The sequence below is a fragment of the Acomys minous genome, assembly GCF_964271855.1.
Source record: "Acomys minous genome assembly, chromosome: 6".
Lineage (NCBI taxonomy): Eukaryota > Metazoa > Chordata > Mammalia > Rodentia > Muridae > Acomys > Acomys minous.
The window spans coordinates 27,159,190-27,179,753 of record NC_140487.1 but is presented as its reverse complement, the minus strand read 5'-3'; the positions used below and the strand labels follow the sequence as shown (position 1 = coordinate 27,179,753).

Here is a 20,564-nt window from a genome sequence, read left to right as displayed (position 1 = left end):
TAATTATGTAGTAATAAGTAGAAACTAGAGAATAAATGGACTAATTCTTTGGATAGTTTTATGCATGTGAAATTTCCCCCCAAGTTTATACCGTAAAGAAAATTAATCTTAAATAGAAACATTTATCATTGGTTTTATCTGTGTAATTTCCTATAAATTTATCTGTTAATTTTATTCTATGTTCTACTGTGGAAAAATAAGGAAGGAGACACAAGGATGTCAACTCACAGACAAGCAGAATAATGAGGGAAAACGTAGTCAAAATTCCATTTGCTTCCAGTTCATAGAGTGTTTGGTACACTGCTTCTCCTCCCTGAACTCTATTAAGCTCATTGACAGGATGCTTAAAGGAACACAAACTGCTACTTTATTAGAAGGGAAGAGCCACAGAAAACAAGAGCCTACCTTTGCGATCTCCTGGGACAGACAGCTCAACTTTAAAGGACCTTTGCTTAGAAAGTCTACACACTCCTGATCCTCACAGAGCTGGCCATCACATGCTGAGACAACAGGGCTAGACAGTGATCTAATTAATGAGGAAGCCCTAACAAGACTCACAGGAAGATCATACTCTGTCATACTCAATGTCATTTCATGGACCAGAAGGTTTCCAGCACCGTCACTCGGTGCAGGTGCACCCTCTCCTGGAGAAAGGATTTTCAACTCCATATTCTTCAAGTGGCAGTAAGTGACTTACTTCTGTTTGTATTTTCTTTTTGTTGACAATACTATAAACTCTTTAAAGCCAGATTAAGAGGGATATTTCTCTTTTCAATTCCATAGTCATGAAGTGGCATTAAGTGACTGCTACTTATTTTCTTTTGGTTGGAAGGAAGGAAGGAAGGAAGGAAGGAAGGAGGAAGGAAGGAAGGAAAGAAGCAAGCAAGCAAGCAGAGCTGGAGAGATGGCCCAGTAGTTGGGTGCTTATTGCTCTTGCAAGAGTTCAGTCCCCAGCACCCACATCTGGTGGCTTATAACTACCATTGACTCTCTAGCTTCAGGAGACCTAACATCCTCTTCTGACACCTGCATACACATGTGCATACATACACACACACACACACACAGAGACAGAGAGAGAGAGGGGAGAGAGAGAGAGAGAGAGAGAGAGAGAGAGAGAGAGAGAGAGAGATGAGAGAGAGAGAGAGAGAGAGAGAGAGAGAGAGAGAGAGAGAGAGAGAGAAAGGATAATTTTAAAAAATAGAAGCCTGGTATTTTTTCCTTAGTAATAGATAAGAGAAACTATCAATTTTTTTCTTTTCCAAGACCAAGATTAACAAGAAAAAACAATGGAATGTTATTTTGCTTTCAAATTACATATTAGGAAGTAGGGCTCACAGACCTTATCCAGAGCGGCCTGAACCACGGCTTCACTTTCTGTGTCCAAGGCTGATGTGGCCTCATCCAACAAAAGGATCTTGGGGTTGCGGACCAGTGCACGAGCAATGGCGATTCTCTGTTTCTGACCTCCACTCAGCTGAGCCCCTCTCTCACCAACCAGGGTTTCAAATTTCTACAGTTAAACAAACAGGCAAAAAACAAAAAAAGTATGGCAAAGCAACAATCTACCTCAGTTCACATTCTGAACTGGGAAGTAACCATCACCAACGCTGTCACTTTTGCTAGGGAGAGGGCTGTAAAACCCACGGTAAATGGATTTCCCTGCTAAGGAAGTTCTTCCAACTAAGACAAGTTTCCTTCATTCACATTACACACATTAAGCCAGAGCTCTGCTCTCTGAGCCTGGGGTGACAGAGGTCAGGCACAACTCACATGGGGCAGTTTCATGATAAAGTCATAGGCGTTGGCTTCCTTCACGGCTTTCTCAATCTCATCCATGGTGACGTTTTCTCGGCCATAGCGAATGTTTTCAGCGATCGTGGTGGCAAACAGCACAGGCTCCTGACTCACCACGCCAATGATTTCCCGCAGATACCTCACATTGATGGTCCTGATGTCCTGTCCGTCGATACTGACCTGAAACAGCACGTGTGGGGTTCACACTTTACAAGCATGCTGTCGGAAAGATGGGCAGTGGTAACTGCTGCTGGCTGCATGCCCACTCACCACGCCCTCTGTGGGGTCGTAGAGCCTCTGCAGTAGCTGCACAGTGGTGCTTTTCCCACAGCCACTGTTGCCAACCAGGGCCACCGTCTGTCCACTCTTCACCTTCAGGTTGAGGCCCTTCAAGATCTGCCAAGACAAGCGAGAAGTTAACGCTAGGCCATTTTCCAGGTAGAGATGCATTTAGATTATATGAGCTGTCTTCTCGATTCAATAGCATCCTTGATTTTATATACTATCTCCTCTATTAGGAACTTTTCATCTAATAGAAAAGTGCCACCGTACCTGAACTTCTTTTCGAGATGGGTAACTGAAGTGAATATTTTTGAATTCCAGGTTTCCTTGAATGTTGTCTGGTTTGTGCCCACTCGCTGAGAAGCTGTCAATATTGGGCTTCTATACAGATGAAAGCGACAGGAGATCACTAAGGGACAGTAACTGGAATACCCTGTACTAGCTGGGTAAGTGGGCAGGTCAGACTCACATTATCAATTATATTGAAGACTTCATAAGCAGCTCCTCTTGCGTTGGCGAAGGCTTCAATGTTTGGAGATGCCTGCCCAACACTGAACGCCCCGATCAACACAGCAAAGAAGACCTGAGCAACGAATAGGAAGAAAGGCCTCTGTGTTACTTAATCTTTGCCAGAATTTGCTCATCTTTCTTCCAATAAGACTAACTACATTTTTAAATGTCAAGGCAACCTAATAATATGGGAGTGTTTATAAAAGCTTAAAATTTCATAAGTATAAGTTTCAAATATCACCACAAAAATGTAAAATGAAGTTACTGTGATCAATTAGGTTAATCACTCCACATTGTATACATGTATCAAAACATCACACTATATTTCTTAAAGATTAATGTATGTTTTCAACTGAAAACATAAAAATCTAAAATGTGAAAACATTTTTAACTTTCAGTAATTTCAGTTAGTCTACCATGCAGAATTAATTTTACTCTTTAATGAAGCTGTGACATAAAGCTCTATATGAGTATTATAATAGAACATTTTCTATTTACTCAATGACTAATAATTTTTATTTAGGTCATAAGGACCTTGAAATGGAAATAAACACTACAGCTCAAGTTAGAAGACTAAGGTCCAAATCCTGATTAATATTAACCAACTATATATCTGTAGGACATTCTCCCAGAATATTGTCTTTATTTCATGTGCAAAACCGTATAAAACTGTATTTATTTTCTCTAACAGTTGTATCAGATGATGGTGGTTATGAAAATATTTTATGTTATAAGCATACAACCAGGGGATGATTCTTTTTTAAGATTTATTTATTTTATAATAGTCTACCTGCAGGCCAGAAGGTACCAGATCTCATTATAGATGGTTATGAGCCACCATGTGGTTGCTGGGAAACTCAGGACCTTTGGAAGACCAGTCAGTGCTCTTAAACTCTGACTCATCTCTCCAGTCCCCAAGAGATGATTCTTTATGGGGTTAAATCTCTCTTCCTAGCACCATTCCCCAAGCTTTGGATTGTTTTGATCAAAATGCTCGTCAGTAACTTTGACTTTGTCTACTTATGTTGGCAGCTGATGAGGACTAATATCACCATCCATTTGGTTCTCATCACTCAGGAGTTATGGTGCCTAATGATTTGCATGGAAGGGGCTTTTCTGGGTGAGTCTGCACTCCGTTAATCATCAGTCTCTACCACCCTAACAGTCTGGACCCACGATTCCTGTCACACATTTAGCAGAAGACTTGAAGAGTACTGATGAACGCGCAAACCTTTCTGCTAGTATATGGTGCTGTTGGAACTTGAACCCATTGGATCTGATATCAATTCCTTCCGTCTCCACTCTGAATGCTTCCAGATTATGAAGCAGCTTTAGGCTCCACGAATACTAAATCTAAACTGCTTATTCCTAGAGCTAGGACTATAGCTCAGTGGTACAAACATATACTAGGCAATCTTCAGTAAAAGTAAAATAAAATCAGCTTCTCTATATCAAAATCAAGCAGTTTGTATCGCGTTACAACTTGGGCTTATCTAGGTTCACCATCAAAAAAACAAAACAAAAGCTATCTTTGTAAAAATCCTCCCCTACCTAAACATCCTCACATATACTAGATATACCACAGTTCAAACAATAGTAACAACGACAAAAAACAAACAAACAAAAGAAAACAAAAAAACAAGGAGTAATTATGAAATTTGTGTTACAAATCTGAATCCTGAGAAAGGGAACTATTTTAAGGAACTGAAAGAATTATGGTCTGTTGCTAACTGTTTCCTGTGGTTAGCCTAAGAAAAAGAAACAAAATGAATCTTCTAACAAGATGCATATTTAGCTTGGCTGCAAATAATTTCAATGTCTTAAAACAAAATGTCAAGGGTAAAGTTTTTGTTTTACATAAATTCTAAAATGTGGGAAGTATTTATGGTAGTCAACACTGACTGTCAGTTTGGCAGTATCTATAATCACCTAGAATACCCTACCCACTGAAGGCTCTAACCCATTTGAAAGGAGAAAGTTTGAGCAGAAAATGCTAAACAGTTCCCTGCCCAAAACTAACCTAGGGAAGTGTTTCTCTTAAGGCATGAAAGGTCAGTGATCCAAGGACACTGACTATACCTGGCAACAGAACTTGGTAGCATCATCTACATGGCTTTACAGGCATGAGAGATGCAATAGTGGTTGAGGGGGTTGTAGAGGCTTATGATGAGGTTTCAGAAAGTCACTGAGACAAAGCAGTGTGTAGCAAGTTTGGGTTCCTATTAAGGAGTCCTTGGAAGAGCATTTGTGAAGCTTGAAGGTGAAGCCTAATTTGCAATGGAGACTCCAGAATAGTGAAAATGCCAGGACTGTTAGATAGAGCTAGCTCAAGACTCTATGAGTACCATAGAGAACAAAGCTGGAGGGATTGGACTACCCAAGCCTTTTGGCATCAAGATGATTCCATCTGGAGTCCCAGATGCCTTACATAGCAATGAAGGGTTTAGTATCTTCTCTGTTTGGTCTCAGTCAGGTAATCTTTCCTTGTGCTGTTTCCATTCCTCCTTTTTGGAATACGAGTGTTTATTCTGTGCCACTATATTTAGAATACATAATTTAATCTGATGTTATACGGGCTCACTTGAAAGACTACCTGAGTCTCAGAAGAAACTACTGTATTTATAGTTTTGGACAGACACTGTTGGAACTAAAAAAGACTACTGAAGCTTTTGGACTGAATGTCTTTTGTATTATGGGATGGCCATGAGCATATAAAGACAAGAGAGGAAATGATATGGTTGAAAAGTGATGTTTGTGTGATCAAGTTGACAAGGGAAAGAATTGAGATGGTTAATACTGTCGCCTTGATGGGATTTAGAATTCAATAAAATTTGAGTGATTTAAATTCAACTGTACATTCTTCTACTTGTGTTGCAAATCGTAAACTAGAAAATAAAAGTGAAAAATACAAAGAAATAATCCCATCAAATGAAAATTCATCTGCAGAAGTGGGTAATGTTAGCATTTAGGCTACAACAGTGGTTGTAAGACAAACCCTACAATGACATATATGGGACCTGGAACTCCTGATGAAAATGATGGTAATATTAATATTTAGGTTACAGTAGAAATTGTACAAAAGATCTACTTAAAAAAACAAAAATTGATGCATTTAATTTCCTTTCAACTCTCTAAGCTAATAATACATGTCTCTAGTACTTTTTTTTTCAGAGCTGAGCAAGCGCTCTACCAATGAGCTAAATCCCGAACCCCTCTAATAATTAATACATATTCAAAGTATATATTTTTCTTTTCTTTTTTTTTTTTTTTTTTTTTTTTTTTTTTGGTTTTTGAGACAAGGTTTCTCTGTGTAGCCTTGGCTGTCCTACACTCACTTTGTAGACCAGGCTGGCCTCGAACTCACAGCGATCCGCCTGCCTCTGCCTCCCAAGTGCTGGGATTAAAGGCATGCACTACCACACTCAGCTCCAAAGTATATATTTTTCAACATCATTAAATTCCATTAGAACTTTTAATGATCCATTTCCCTCTCTGTTGTTGTTTTTGTTTATTTATTTGATTATTTATTATACAGTGTTTTGCCTGCATGTACACCTGCATCCTAGAAGAGGGCACCAGATCTCATTATAGACAGTTGTGAACCACCATGTGGTTGCTGGGAATTAAACTCAGGACTTTTGGAAGAGCAGCCTCTTAACCTCTGAGCCATCTCTCCAGCACCAATTTCCTTTTTTATTCATGTCCGACTTACAGTGAGCACTTGTCCAATAGTGTATTCTTTTGAGATGACCAAGGAAGTCCCATACCAGAATGCCAGAGCATAGGAGGCATAGATGAGCAGAAAGGCTGCACCTATGGAGATGTTAGCTGTGATCGCTTTCTTTATTCCAAGCCTTTTAGCATCTTCTAAATTGTTATTGTACCTGGGAGAAAGAAGAAAATAAGTATGTAGACTTATAAACCTTATGAGAGTGGGTTAGTGTAGCATGATTGTTATTGACTAGATTATTCTCCACGGTTGTGGGGAGAGCAGGGACTGCCTCTGACATGAACTCTGGTGCCCCAGATTTGATCACTTCCCCTTGGTTGGGAGGCCCAGTGGCACACAGAGGAAGGGGAAACAGGCTATCGGTATGAGACTGATAGGCTATGGTCATATTTTGGGGGAAGAGGTCCCCTTCTGTCAGAGGTCTAGGGGAGGGGGAAAGGACAGAAGAGGGAGGAAGGTGAAAATAGGAAGATATAAGGGAGGGGATAACATTTGGGATGTAATCTGAATAAATTATAATGAATTTTAAAAACTTTTAAAGAATGCACCCATATATTTCCTCCATGTATTGTCACTGTGCTATGTCATTCCTATCGAATCCTCTTTTTGTACAAAATGATATTGAGGGAGAGAAGAGAGTATTTTACTTGTGTGAGTCTTCTAAAAGTTATTTTTATGTAAGCTTTAGCACCAGTGAAATTAGTGAGGCAATATTAGCTAACTTCTAGACTATGTATTATTTCATACGTAAAAAGAAGATATGAAAAACAATTATTTTTGCCTTAAAATATATTTGGTTTTGGTTTTGGTTTTGGATTTGGAGACAGGGTTCCCTGTGTATTCTCGGCTGCCCTAGATCTCACTCTTGCAGACCAGTCTGGCCTCAAACTCACAAAGATCCGTCTGCCTCTGCCTCCCAAGTGCTGGGATGAAAGACATGTGCCACCACTATCTGGGTTATAATCTATGTTCTTTTAAAATTAATTAAATTAATTAATGAAAGAGATTCAATGTTAGAAAACCCTGAACACAAGGTCATTAGAGCTCTACCATTGAGGGAAGCTTTCAAAAAGTTTGCTTCCTACTTTGCTTCTAGGATTATTGGAATGACCAATTACAGGATAACACATGTAAGAGTGTATTTAAAGCTTTGAAATGCTGTGCAATATTTTTACATTTAAATTAGCTATGGAAATTATCTTTCCTCCATAGTCGTTTTAAAAGCACTGACCTATTAAAAATACTTGGCTTAAGGATATAGAGTAGTCTATTATGATCTTTTCTACTTTGTCCATTTGGCCCATGCATCCCTTCTAACATTTGTTATGCTATGGGTGCCTGCTGTTGAGTAATAGGGTGTAGGCTGGTAGAATATAATATACAAAGCCTTATGGCAGCAAAGACAGAGAAAAAAGTCAGCCTATCAACAGCCTTGTAACTTACTCATGGCACTAGTTTTGGAGAATACCTTAAGACCTCTTAGAGCAGTGGTTCTTAACCTTCCTGATGCTGTGACCCATTAATACAGTTGTTCATGTTGCGGTGACCCACGACAGTAGAATTATTTCATTCCTACTTCACAACTGTATTTTTGCTACTGTTAAGAATCGTAAATACCTGATATGCAATTCCTGTGAAAAAGTCCTTTGACTCCTCCTCCAAAGGGGTCATGACCCACAGATTGAGAACCACAGTCTTAAGAGCAATACAAAGAAAAGGAAGCAAAACCAAGAAAGCAAACAGCAACCCCATACAGTGTGGTTTCCATTAATAGAGACTCTTCCCTCTAGGTCAAACAACTTAGCGTTTATTCTCAATCTACAATTCAAGTACTTTTGGCCCCCAGGAAGTGGACAAATAAAGTTAAAGGAGAATGTACAAAGCTTTATTTTCATCTGAGTGCTATATAGCAAACCATTCTGCTCAAGAAATAAAGCTCATGGGGACCAGAGTTAAAAGAAAAGGAGAGAACTCTGCAAATGCAGATACGAAAGAAAATACCAGGGAAATAGGATGGTTATTCTTTTATAGTACTCTGTTTTTATATCTTTTTGTTGACTTAGGTTCTTGAGAAAAGGTCTCACTGTGAAGCTAGCCTGGAACTCACTATTATCCTGCCTTTACCTCCCAAATGCTGGGATTATAGGGTGTGTGCCACCACACCCAAACCTTTACAGTCTTTATTTGAACTCCCAGAAGAACCACAAGAGTCTTCATTGTCTTGCAGAAAGTATCTTACAATTTTTAAAGTAGGAGAATATATTTCCACATGGAAATCATATTTGGGGGTCTTTGAACCATTAAATACACAATTATATGAATACTATACACTATCAGTTTTCTTTGAAATTTTCATTTAATTAGCAGGCACATCAAAAGTTTAAATCCTGTCCAGAGTATGAATTATTGCTTGCCCTGGTGACTACTTTTTTTTTTTTTGTCTAGTTACTTCACCGAGATTGTAAGAACACAGCACAGTATTTACATAAGAATCACATCTACTAAAGACTAAATCCAGAGAGAATTTTATAGTGGTGAAATATGGATAGCCTCAAGTTACCAGTTATAATCTTTGAGCAAAAAATTATTTTTAAGAAACATATTTTAGTTAAATGTGTGTGTCTCAAGTTAGAAGCTGACCTAAAATAAATTTAATAATTCAGTTGGCATATATTTTACATGACAACATTACAGAACTTAAAGACTTATTATTCATGCTGTATCATCTCCTTTATTCCAGTTCTTGCTTACCGAGGCTAATGCTGAAACCATTTCACTGATAGTATGGTGTCCTATGCAGCCAGAGGAAACATTTGCAAAGGAAAAATCAACAAGGAAAAAAAATCCATTTAGATAGCAGATACATACTAGATAGATGCCAATACCAGATAGATACAGATAAATGAAAATAAGGGGGTAGAAGAGGAAAGAAACATAAACAATACTACATTTACATAAGTCTTCTTAAAAACTAGTTTTTGTCATTCATATCAAGCCAGACATTAAATCATGCATTCATTAGAGGCTATAGTAGGGAGATGATAATTAAAAAATAGGAGTGCATAATTAACAAAACAGAGCTTAGAAAATATTCTTACTTATTATGAAGAGACTTGTTAATTGTGCAGGTAGCTATTTATATAATTGTACCACAATTAATTTTGGTTGAGCAATTAGAAATCAGGACAGGAAAACATTTACAAGACGCAAGTGAGAAAAACACGCATATAGATTTTGGGTATGGAAGTATTCTTTGATAGGATCTTACTACACCAGCTTAGGCTGTCCTGGAACTCAGGATCTTCCTGCCTCAACTCCCCCTAATGCTACAATGATAGGCGCATGCCACCATACTCAGCAAAAAAAAAAAAGCTTTGTAAACTGAGAACAATGATATCCTATTGGTTAAATATATCCATAGTTATGGTTAAATTTCTATTTCAAGAGTGCTAAATTCCTCATGCACCAGCTATTTTGAAGAGAAAGTCAGACAAAGACTGATTTTGAAAGCACATGAGAACTAGAAAGAAAACCAAAATATTATATTTGTTCTAATAATAATCTGGGGCAAGCAGGATGGCTCTGTTGCTACCAAACTTGATGACTTGAGTTTGATCCAGGCAACCCCATTGTGGAAGGAGAACCAACTCCTGCAAGTTGTTCTGTGACTACGGTGTGCACCCATATGTATATCCATGCACACACCAAAAGAATCCAACGCACACACACATGCGCATGTGCGCGCGCGCGCACACACATACACACACACACATGGGAGAGGGAGAGGGAGAGGGAGAGGGAGAGAGAGAGAGAGAGAGAGAGAGAGAGAGAGAGAGAGAGAGAGAGAGAATAAATTGAAAAAATATCTTTTAAATTAAGTTCCAACTCCCAAAATCTACTAAGCTCCCACGCTCTCTTGTCTCTACACCTGGATCAGACTAACATAATCCCCTGACATGACTCACGACGTCAGCCCTCCTGCTGGCTTCTGTGCGCTCACCCTTCTCATGAATATTCTCATCCCCTCATCTTACCAGGTCCAGATAGAGAAGCAGCTCTATAAACCCCGTGGATGGCCACTCCCCCATTTCACACCTTCGGAACTCAGCCATACCCTTGTAATAAAGTCCCCTCTCTTCTCTACAGCGCCCACATCCTGACTGCACCCCAAATCTCTCTCACTGACGTGAGCTCTAGGCTCACATGCCTTGCAATATACAAAATACATCAAAGCTTTTGCCACCTCAGGGACTTTGGTAGATTCTTCTCCCAACCCATTCTATACTCTACTTTTGAAGACGTTTCTCACCTCAGGTCTTAGCCTAGATGAAACCTTCTTCAAGAGAGATTCTTTGACCACTATAATTAAAAATTTCCTACCTTAGAACACTTATTTGATCTTTTTGGAGCATTTTAAAAGTATAATTTAATGTTGCTCCATTGTGTACCCCTTTGACTCTCTTATAACATTTTGTCTCCAAACCATACAACCTCCAACTGATATACTAAATTTTTTGCTCCTTTATTGTTGTCTATGTGCTTTCTCCCCTCTCATATAAATTTATACTTCACGAGTATATGGGCTACATTTGGTGGAAAGCCATCTCATCATTAAAGAGGACTTCCTGTTGTACTTGCCAATCATATTTTAAAATAAAATAGAAAAAAATCTTTCAGATGTAAGAAGAATACAAGTCCAATGGCAGGTTTTCCAGAATGTAACTAATGCTGTACTATGTATGTAGTGACTTATTTATGAAATGAGAAAAGTATCACCATTAACATTGTCACCTTAAGTGGCATGTGGGAATGACAGGATTAGTGTTTCTATTTGAAAATTTCAAACCTGTCGAGTTCCTTCTTTTGTCCTCCAAATGCGATCACCGTTCTGATGGCGGCCAAGACTTCCTCAGCGACAGCTCCAGCCTTTGCATATGCCTGGAGCTCTTTATCAGTAAACGAGGATAATATCTGTTTAAAAATGCAACTTCAGATTACTAAAAAATTAACACTTGTAAATACATAAATGCTGGTTGAATATTAATACATACATGTGAAGAATTAAAATCTTTCAATTTGTCTTTGACCATGATAGTCTATTAATATATATATGATATATACAGCTAATGCACATATATGTGCATATATATATATATATATATATATATATATATATATATATATCCACTATGTAAGACATCTCAAGTTCTTTTTCTTAAAAAAAATTTTTTGACAACCAAGCTGCATAACAAATTAGGCAAACCATAAAATTTCATTGTGTAAAATTTCATTGACCTTTATCAAAACAGCAATTGGAGCTTTGGGAGATGTTAATTTTCAGTAAAGAAAACATATTCCACAATCAAATCATAAGCCATTATAGAAAATGGGCTTTACAGTCAGAACATGTGGTTTTCCAAGCAACTCTTAGTGATAACCCTGGTTCAGAAGTGTTAAGGGGGGAGGCTAGAAGAATGCAGATGACTAAGCCACGGCTTCTTCTACTGGTGATGCCTACAGAAGCAGCACATTCATCTAGCAGGGATGTTGTTGTTGTTGTTTTGTTTTGTTTGTTTTTGTTTTTCAACAATGCTCTTTGGTCTGTCTGTTTGATTCTTGAGCATTTATTAAGAAGCATTCCTAGTTCCTCAGACACATAAGATCCTATTTTTATTTCTCAATTTTAAAGGGAAATAGGTACCACCACCACCACCATCCCCCAGGAAATCTGACAGGTTAAGTAATTAGGTAGTAAGTGAAATACCCAGGATTCAAGTCTGAATCCATGTGGCATTAAAGCCTGTATTAACAACTACTGGAGAGAATCTCTGAAATGTGTGAACTGTTATGGCAGCTGGATCAACTGGCATGGGAAAAGGACTAAGGTTACCATTTGGACCAGGAACGACAAAGTGGTCAACCATCTAAGCACTCTGCACAGCCACTTCACAGAGTCCTGATTTAACAGCATAACCTCCTTTCATTATGTACTTATGGACATTTGTTCTTATTATGTAAGTCAGAAGAATTGATTCCTTCTTGCAGTAGAAGAATCAAAGTCTTTTTTATTTTGAAAGTGCTTATCTGTCTTCATTGACGCCTGAAACAAATCCCACTGGCTATCCAGACCTTGAAGACTTCTCAAAGCCATCCTCTTAGGGCTGCCCGGCACTAATGAATCTGTCAGTGTTCTGGGTCTGGGTTAGGCGGCTCAGCACCATCGCTGAGTGAGCAGGATTGCAGACTGCAGGGGGCTCACATGACAACGCTCCAGCAAAACTTCTCCACTTCTCTTTCTTCCCTGTGGTGCTCACAAAGGAGGCCGCCAACAACAGGGACTACTAATATTATTTACCGAGGCGTTAAAATGTGCTGTTTTAATTTATTAATCTATCCAAAATATTTCTGAATTCGACAAATCTTTTGTCCACCTATGACCTTCCATAATTATATGCGGACATAAATATGAAAAAAAATCTATATTAAGTTGTTTCCTCACAAGAGGTCATGTCTGTTAAAGAAAAAGAAATTTCCCAGGGAACTCCATGGAAAGGGAGGCAGAAAGAGTGTAAGAGCTAGAGCGAATAGAGGGCACCAGGAGAACAAGGCCCTTTCAATTAACTGAGAAAAGCTCGTGTGAACCCACGGAGCCTGAAGCCGCACACACAGGGCCGGCATGAGTCTGTACAATGGCTTCCAGTTTCGTGTTTTTATAGGATTCCTGAGTGTGTGGACTAGTGGATCTCTGTTTCTTGTGCCTTCTCTGCATTCTTTTCCTTCCGTTTGTCTGTTTTGTCCAATTCCAATGGGTTCAATTTTACCGTATTATATCCCTTAGCAGCCTGCTTGTTTCCTAATGACAGTCAGAAAGGATCTGGAAGGGCGGGGAGGTGGGGAGGAACTGGGAGGAGCCGAGGGAGGGGAACCCATAATCAGCATATGTTATGTGAGCATCCGAAAACAAAATCAACTGGACAATATTTATTTCCATATTAATTGGGGAAGATGCTCTTTCACCATTCCAGTATTTATAGTTATCTGAATGGCCTCTACAGAATTAAAGTGACATTCTTCTATTCTTAACATCTGAGAGTTGAGATCAGTGAGTTCAAGATACTGTCAAGTGTTTGTTCTGTTAGATGACATCGTCATTTATTTTCCTTAGTGTATAGTAGATGACATGGGTCTTCAAGCTAAACTAAATCTCACTGGGTCATAATTTGTAATTCTTTTTTTACTGCTGGGTTTAGCTTGCTATTAGTCAAATACCCCAAGACAGGGATTTTCCCCCCTTTTCTGGTTTAACACACACACACACACACACACACACACACACCAAACAAACAAAACAAAAACAAACAAAAGGAACTTCCATATGTGTTTAGCCTTATGTACCCTGTCATGGATTTCTTTGATTGTATCCTGCTTGGGTCTAGCATCTGATTATTATGCTTGTCAGCCACTGGGTATTCAAGTCATCCTAAAGCTCTGCTCTCTGCCTCTTCTGAGACTCACAATGATGATACGAATCTTTATTACTGTCTCACATGACCCTGAGGCTCCCCTCATTTTCTGTCTTTCAGATTCACTGATTCTGAATATTCTATATTCTACTCTATAATTTCCATTTGCATCAGCTGAAAGAAACCATATAGCATGACTTCTTTTACTATTCTATCTCTCAGTTCTTTGTTGTCATTTTTTTCTTTTTAATAATTACCAATTTTTAGCTGGTAAGTTTTTGGTATTGTCTCAAAGGATTTTATTAATAATGAAACATTTTATGGTAGTTATTTAAAAATTGTAGACTGCTAATTCCAATATCTTATTTACCTTTCTGTGTGGACCAATTAAGTATGTGGGGGGTGGTACGTGTGCCCAGTTCTGGACATGACAGGGGGCTTTCTTTTACATACTAGACATTTGTCTATATTAGGGAACCAGGATGCACAACATTTTTGGTTTGGGTTTTCTTGCTGTTGTCATTGTTTTGGTTCTTGGAGACAGTGTGCCCTGTCTGTTCTGGACTCACTTTGTAGACCAGGCTGGCCTTGAACTCACAGAGATCCACTTGCCTATGCCTCCCTGAGGGCTGGTATTAAAGGTGTGCACCAACATGCCCAGCTATGCATCATTTTTAATATAATCCAAACCCAAGATTAAGAATTATACATAAAAGACATTGAAGAAGATATCAGAAGATGGAAAGATCTCCCATGTTCTTGGATTGGTAGGATTAACATAGTAAAAAATGGCCATCCTACCAAAAGCAATATATAGATTCAATGCAATTCCTATAAAATGCCAACACAATTCTTTACAGACCTTGAAAGAACAATTCTCAACTTCATTTGGCAAACAAAAAGTTCCCAAATAGTTAAGACAAACCTATATAATAAAAGATCTTCTGGAGGTATCTCCATCCCAGATCTCATGCTCTACTATAGAGCAACAATAATAAAAACACCATGGTACTGGCACAGAAACACACAGGTAGATCAATGGAACTAAATCAAAGACCCAGAAATAAACCCACACACGTATGGACACTTGATTTTTTTACAAAGAAGTCAAAACCATACAATGAAAAAGAGATAGCATCTTCAGCAAATAATGCTGGTCTAACTGGATGTCTACATGTATAAAAATGCAAGTAGACCTTTATTTATCACCCTGCACTAAACTAAAGTCCAAGTGGATTAAAGATCTCAACATAAAAGCAGACACACTAAATCTGTTAGAAAAAAAAATAGGAAAGAACCTTGAACTCATTGGCACAGGAGACAACTTCCTGAACAGAACACCAATAGCTCAGGCTCTCAGATCAACAATTAATAAATGGGACCTCATGAAATTGAAAAGTTTCTGTAAGGCAAAGGACACTGTCAACAGAACAAAACAACCGCCTACAGACTGGGAAAAGATCTTCACCAACCCTACATCTGACCGAAGGCTAATATCCAAATATACAAAAAACTCAAGAAATTAAACACCACCAAACCCAAATAATCAAATTAAAAACTGGGGTAAAGAACTAAACAGAGAATTCAACAGAGGAATATTGAATAGCCAAGAAACACTTAAATAAATTTTCAACCTCGTTAGTCATCAGGGAAATGCAAATCAAAATGACACTGAGATTCCATCTTACAACTATCAGAATGACTAAGATCAAAAACTCAAGTGATAACACATGCTGGTGAGGATGTAGGGGAAGAGGAACACTCCTCCATTACTGGGGAGTACAAACTTGTTCAACCACTTTGGAAATCAATCAGGTGCCTTCTCAGAAAATTGGAAATAGTTCTATCTCAAGACCCAGCTATAACACTCCTCGGCATATACCCGAAAGATGCTCCACCATACAACAAGGGAATTTGCTCAACTATGTTCATAGCAGCTTTATTCATAATAGGCAGAATCTGAAAACAACCTAAGTGTCCCTCAACCGAAGAATGGATAAAGAAACTGTGGTACATTTACATGATAGAATACTACTCAGCTATTAAAAACAAGGAAATCTTGAAATTTGCAGGCAAATGGATGGAACTAGAAAAGATTATCCTGAGTGAGGCAACCCAGACTCAGAAAGACAGGCATGTTATATACTCACTTATAAGTGCTTATTAGCCAAATAATACAGGATAACCACACTATAATACACAGACCTAAAGAAACTAAATAACAAGGATGGCCCTAGGGTGAATGCTTAACTCTCATTCAGAAGGGCAAACAGAATAGACACTAGAAGAAGTTGAAGAGAAGAGACAGGAAGGGAGCCCACCATAGAGTTCCTCTGAAAGACTCCACCCAACAGAGGATCCAAGTAGATGCTGAAACACACATCCAAACTCTGGGGTGGAGCACAGGGAGTCTTATGGAAAAGTTTGGGAATAGGTGGACCTGGAAGGGACAGGAGCTCCACAAGGAGACTAATGGAGCCAACAAATCCAGGTATAGGAGGGGGCTGCTGCAGAGACTGATGCTCCAACTAAGGACAGTGCATGGTGAGGACCTAGACCCTCTGCTCAGATGTAGTAGATAGGCAGCACAGTCTCCTTGTGGGTCCCATAATGTGAGAAGTAGGGATTACTTCAGACATGGACTCTGGCCCCCACACATTGATCACTTCCCCTTGGCAGGACAGCCATTCAGGTCACAGAGGAAGAAAATACAGGCAGTCCAGATGAGACTTGATAGACTGAGGTCAGATGTTAAGGGAGCAGGGCTCCCCCTTTTTGAGGGCTAGGGGGCGGAGGGAGAGGATGAGAGACGGAGGGTGGGATCGGGAGGCAATGAGGGAGGGGGCTAAAATCGGATATAAAGTGAACAAATTAAAAATAAAAATTAAAAAGAGAAAGATACATAAAATCATATCCAAAGATTATCAAAGAGCAGAGATTAAAATAAAAGTCTCATCAGACAGCCAAGGGCTCTCTTTATTAAATAAATAGTATCAGAAGCACTGCAAGATTAGTTAATAAAAAATTAAGCTCTGGCCTGTTTTCCCAACATAGTTAGAGTAGATATAAATATACTTTAGTTTTTTATTAAGTTCTGTTGTGAAAATTTTTCACCTAATTTGTTCAATGTTTTACTAAACAGAAAAATCAATTAAGAAAAAGGAACTTTGCCAGCTTTCAGGTAGCTAATAACCACCAAAACCACCATTTCCATCATTTTTCTCTGAGTAACAAATTAACAGTGTTCAGGCCTTCAGTTACTATGCCTGTGAAGTGAGCTAATGGTTATACTTCAGATATATCTGGTGAACGTAACAGATGCTTAATAAAAGAGTTACTGTTTACAACAACAAAACAACATCCACCAGGCAGGGAAATGTTCCAAACGCTTCTCACCATTACATCATGACTTCTGTGTTAGGCTTCAAGTTGGTTGGACTTTGGTTTTTTTTTTTTTAATCTTTAGCTAAATGTAATCTCACAAAAATCTGTATGCTGGGCCAATCTCTCCATCACATAGCTACACTTGTATCAAATGATTTTATAAAATGAATTGCATGCTGACCCAGACATGAAAAATGAACTACAAAATTGTTAGAGGTATGTGGATGGGGCTTCTGTGTCTCTATGATACAGAATAACATGACTGGAGGGTACAGATTTACATCTGTCTGTAGCTAGATAGTACTTCTATAACGTGTGTGTGTGTGTGTGTGTGTGTGTGTGTGTGTGTGTGTGTGTGTGTGTGTAGAACCATTTGCAACTCTGAAAAATATTAAAAATCAATTTATAGAACAAACAAAATCTATATGCATACAAAACATCATGACTGAAAATTGAATGAGGCATTTGGCGACCACTGAAGTTGAATTTCTACTTTCTATAAGAAATTGGCAGTGTCAGATTTAGTGGTTGTGGTGGTTTGACTGGGAATGGCCCTCGTGAGCTCATATATTTGAATACTTGGTACCTGGTTGGTGAAACTGTTTTGGGAATGATTAGGAGGGTGGCCTTGTTGGAGGAGGTGTATCACTGGGGGTAGGTTTTAAGGTTTAAACAGCCTATGCCATTCCCAGTTAGCTCTTGTCTCACTGCTCTGCCTTGCGTTTATAGATAAAGCTGGAGCTCTCAGCTACTGCCCCAGTGCTGGGCCTGCTTGCTAGCCTGCAGCTATGGGCTCTGCCGTGATAGTAGCAGACTAACCCTCTGAACCCGTATACAAGCCCCAACTCCTTCCTATATCTTTTTGTCACTGTGTCTCATCACAACAATAGAAAGTAACTAAGACTGCTATTTACAGATCTTATGGATTCAGCGTATCTTTTCCCATGAAGGTGAAAGGTGAGCTTAAGATTTCCTTCCTTCTTTACAAATAGTCACATGGCCAAGGACAGCATGAAGTACTATCGGGCTAGCTCAGCTCATCCTGCTGAGATTTGAACAAGAAGTGTGAAATCATGTATGAAATTCATAGTCAGGGTTATTGTGGCTACAAGACTCCTCTGTGGATCATGGAAAATTGTTTAAAATCTGGACTCACAGGCTTTACCTACCTTTGCCCAAATACCAGCTGACAGTCCAAGAACAGGGCTGATGGCCAAAATCACAAGGGTCAGCTTCCAGCCACGAGTAAATCCTATTATAAAACCACCAAAAAATGTTGCCATTGCCTGAAAGAACATTCCAATTTTGTCACCAATTCCTTCGTTAATTTTGGAGACATCACTAAAAGAAGAAAGAAATCGTGTTACACATAATGTCAGAATCGCAAATACAGGATATTTCTCCTGAGCCTAGTTTTGTTCTGTTAAGAGGGAGTGAACTAATTTGTGCCTAGGATCTCTGTATATGCCTGGTCCTTTTGAGGAATGGTGATGGGGGAAGGCTGTCTGCTTCCTGTCAGAGATTTGTCATTAACAGTTTTCTGTGGCCCACGTGGCCTTAGAATATAAACATGGTAGCCTGCTAGCCTTCCTCTGAGTGCCACCGGGTCTCCCCATCCAGGAGATGTGGTCAAATATGGGGCACCAGAGTTCCGCATGAGCATATACGGTAGAGGAAGTCCCCCTCAGTCACAGTCATAGGGGAGGGGAGTAAGAGGAAAATGGGAGGGAGGGAGGAATGGGAGGATACAAGGGATGGGATAACCATTTAGATATAATATGAATAAATTAATAAAATTAAAAAATAATAATAACTATAAAATTTTTAAAAAAAGAATGCAAACATGGCATGTTTAAGACTATTCACTGTGAAATTTCAAACTGCTCAGAGATTCTGCTGCGTGTATATAGTGCTGTCCTGTATGAACACAATCTGAAATTATCTTGTCCTCTGTGAAGCAGGGGGTGACAGACAGAAGCTCCTTCCTTCTTTCCACTGCTGTCCAAGGGCCCTGGCAGGACCATGCTCAGTGGGGCTGGACAGGCCACACTGCTGCTCCCCTGCTGTGTTGACTTTCAGTGTTTCTTGACTGGGCCAGTCTAATCCCTCATTCAGTGTCAGGCAAGCAGGACCCGCCCCCCAAGCCCACCCCCCCCATACCCCGTCAGGGTACTACAGACAAGAAGCTGTGTAAGGCACAGGTGCTGCGCACAAGGGCTTTACTCTGCTCAGTGATGCACTGACACTCCTAACAGAGCTGGTGTATCTACTTTACAGCACTAAGAACAAGACCAAACCAGACCCCAGCGTAAAAGTAGGTACTCACTCTGTGAGCCGGGTGTTGAGCTCCCCAACATCGTGCACGTCAAACCAGCCTATCTCCTGGTTCATTATAGCATGAAAAAACTTCTGCCTAATTTTGTGTATTTGTCTTCCAGCTGCCAGGCACCAAAATGAGACCTGAATGAAGGCGACTACAAGCACACCGGCACCGATCCCCGTGTAATAGTAGGCGTACCTGGAAAACAAGAGCGCTGTGCATGCTGTTTTCTAATCAGTCCTCCCTAAACACAACGCAGTCTTATTTCTTTAGTTTCCTGGGTATCCCCCCAATTCTTAACAAACAAGAAGCGGTTCTAAGGAGCAGGGGTATAATGATCAGCATCCCCCTATGTCTGCGGCAATACAGAAGAATGGCTTTGGGGCAAATACCAGTTCTTCCCCTAACTACCCTGTAAAGTCAGGCAAGATGTTTAATAACCTAAGCATCTCCAGTTATGTATTATGGAGATAAGAGTAGTAATACAAACATCTGAAATGTACTCGGGCCAGTGCCTGGTGCACTATAATTACTCAGCGAGTACCAACAATTTCGAATGACTGTTAGTGTACTGGCTCCTCACTTGAGGTTGTAGTGTATTCTCGCCTACTTTTGTTACATCAGCATCATCTGATGAAGCCTTTGTAGTGGTCGCTGTACCTTGGGAGAGGGAAAGGCATGATGGAACTTGCTAGAAAGTATAACCCAGAGGTGGAGGTGGTCCCTTGCTCTTTTCAACTATTAGTTTTGCAGAGCTTGGAAGATGAATAACAACTGAAATTTTATAGTGCCTCCATGTTTATTTCCCCAAATGGCTACTGAGAACTAACTTAAAGTGCTCAATAAATCAAATAATTTTCCTCCCAGTTTAAACACTTAACCACATCTTTTAGAAAAGTTGAACAAGTGTATCCTTGCTGTGTCTCTACAGCTAAAAGTGCTATGGCTTCACTAAGCAGTCCATATTTAGGTTAAATAGAAACCCTGTTTCTTGTTGTTATTGGTTTTTCTGGTACATGGAATGGAACCTAGCGTTTCATCCATGCTAGGAAAATGCTATGCCACTGAACCACACTTT

The 20,564-nt window shown here is 39.4% G+C and overlaps 1 protein-coding gene and 1 long non-coding RNA gene across 5 annotated transcripts in view; one reads left to right on the top strand and one right to left on the bottom strand.

The window, feature by feature from the left end:
* The window catches only part of LOC311599507 (ATP-dependent translocase ABCB1), a 158,517-nt gene that overhangs the window by 32,012 nt on the left and 105,941 nt on the right, over positions 1-20,564 (bottom strand). For all 4 annotated transcript variants that reach the window (XM_084785425.1, XM_084785428.1, XM_084785426.1 and 1 more), the window contains 9 exons: positions 19,493-19,684; positions 18,336-18,507; positions 11,166-11,290; positions 6,302-6,473; positions 2,549-2,662; positions 2,350-2,460; positions 2,068-2,193; positions 1,774-1,977; positions 1,343-1,513 (listed from right to left, as the gene is read on the bottom strand). In XM_084785425.1, the coding sequence (XP_084641551.1) occupies positions 1,343-1,513; positions 1,774-1,977; positions 2,068-2,193; positions 2,350-2,460; positions 2,549-2,662; positions 6,302-6,473; positions 11,166-11,290; positions 18,336-18,507; positions 19,493-19,684 (1,387 nt within the window). The remainder of the gene's footprint in view (positions 1-1,342; positions 1,514-1,773; positions 1,978-2,067; positions 2,194-2,349; positions 2,461-2,548; positions 2,663-6,301; positions 6,474-11,165; positions 11,291-18,335; positions 18,508-19,492; positions 19,685-20,564) is intronic.
* On the top strand, positions 17,235-19,692 carry LOC311599514. The gene is made up of 3 exons (XR_014779920.1): positions 17,235-17,382; positions 18,083-18,123; positions 19,605-19,692. It is a non-coding gene; the product is annotated as an uncharacterized lncRNA (long non-coding RNA).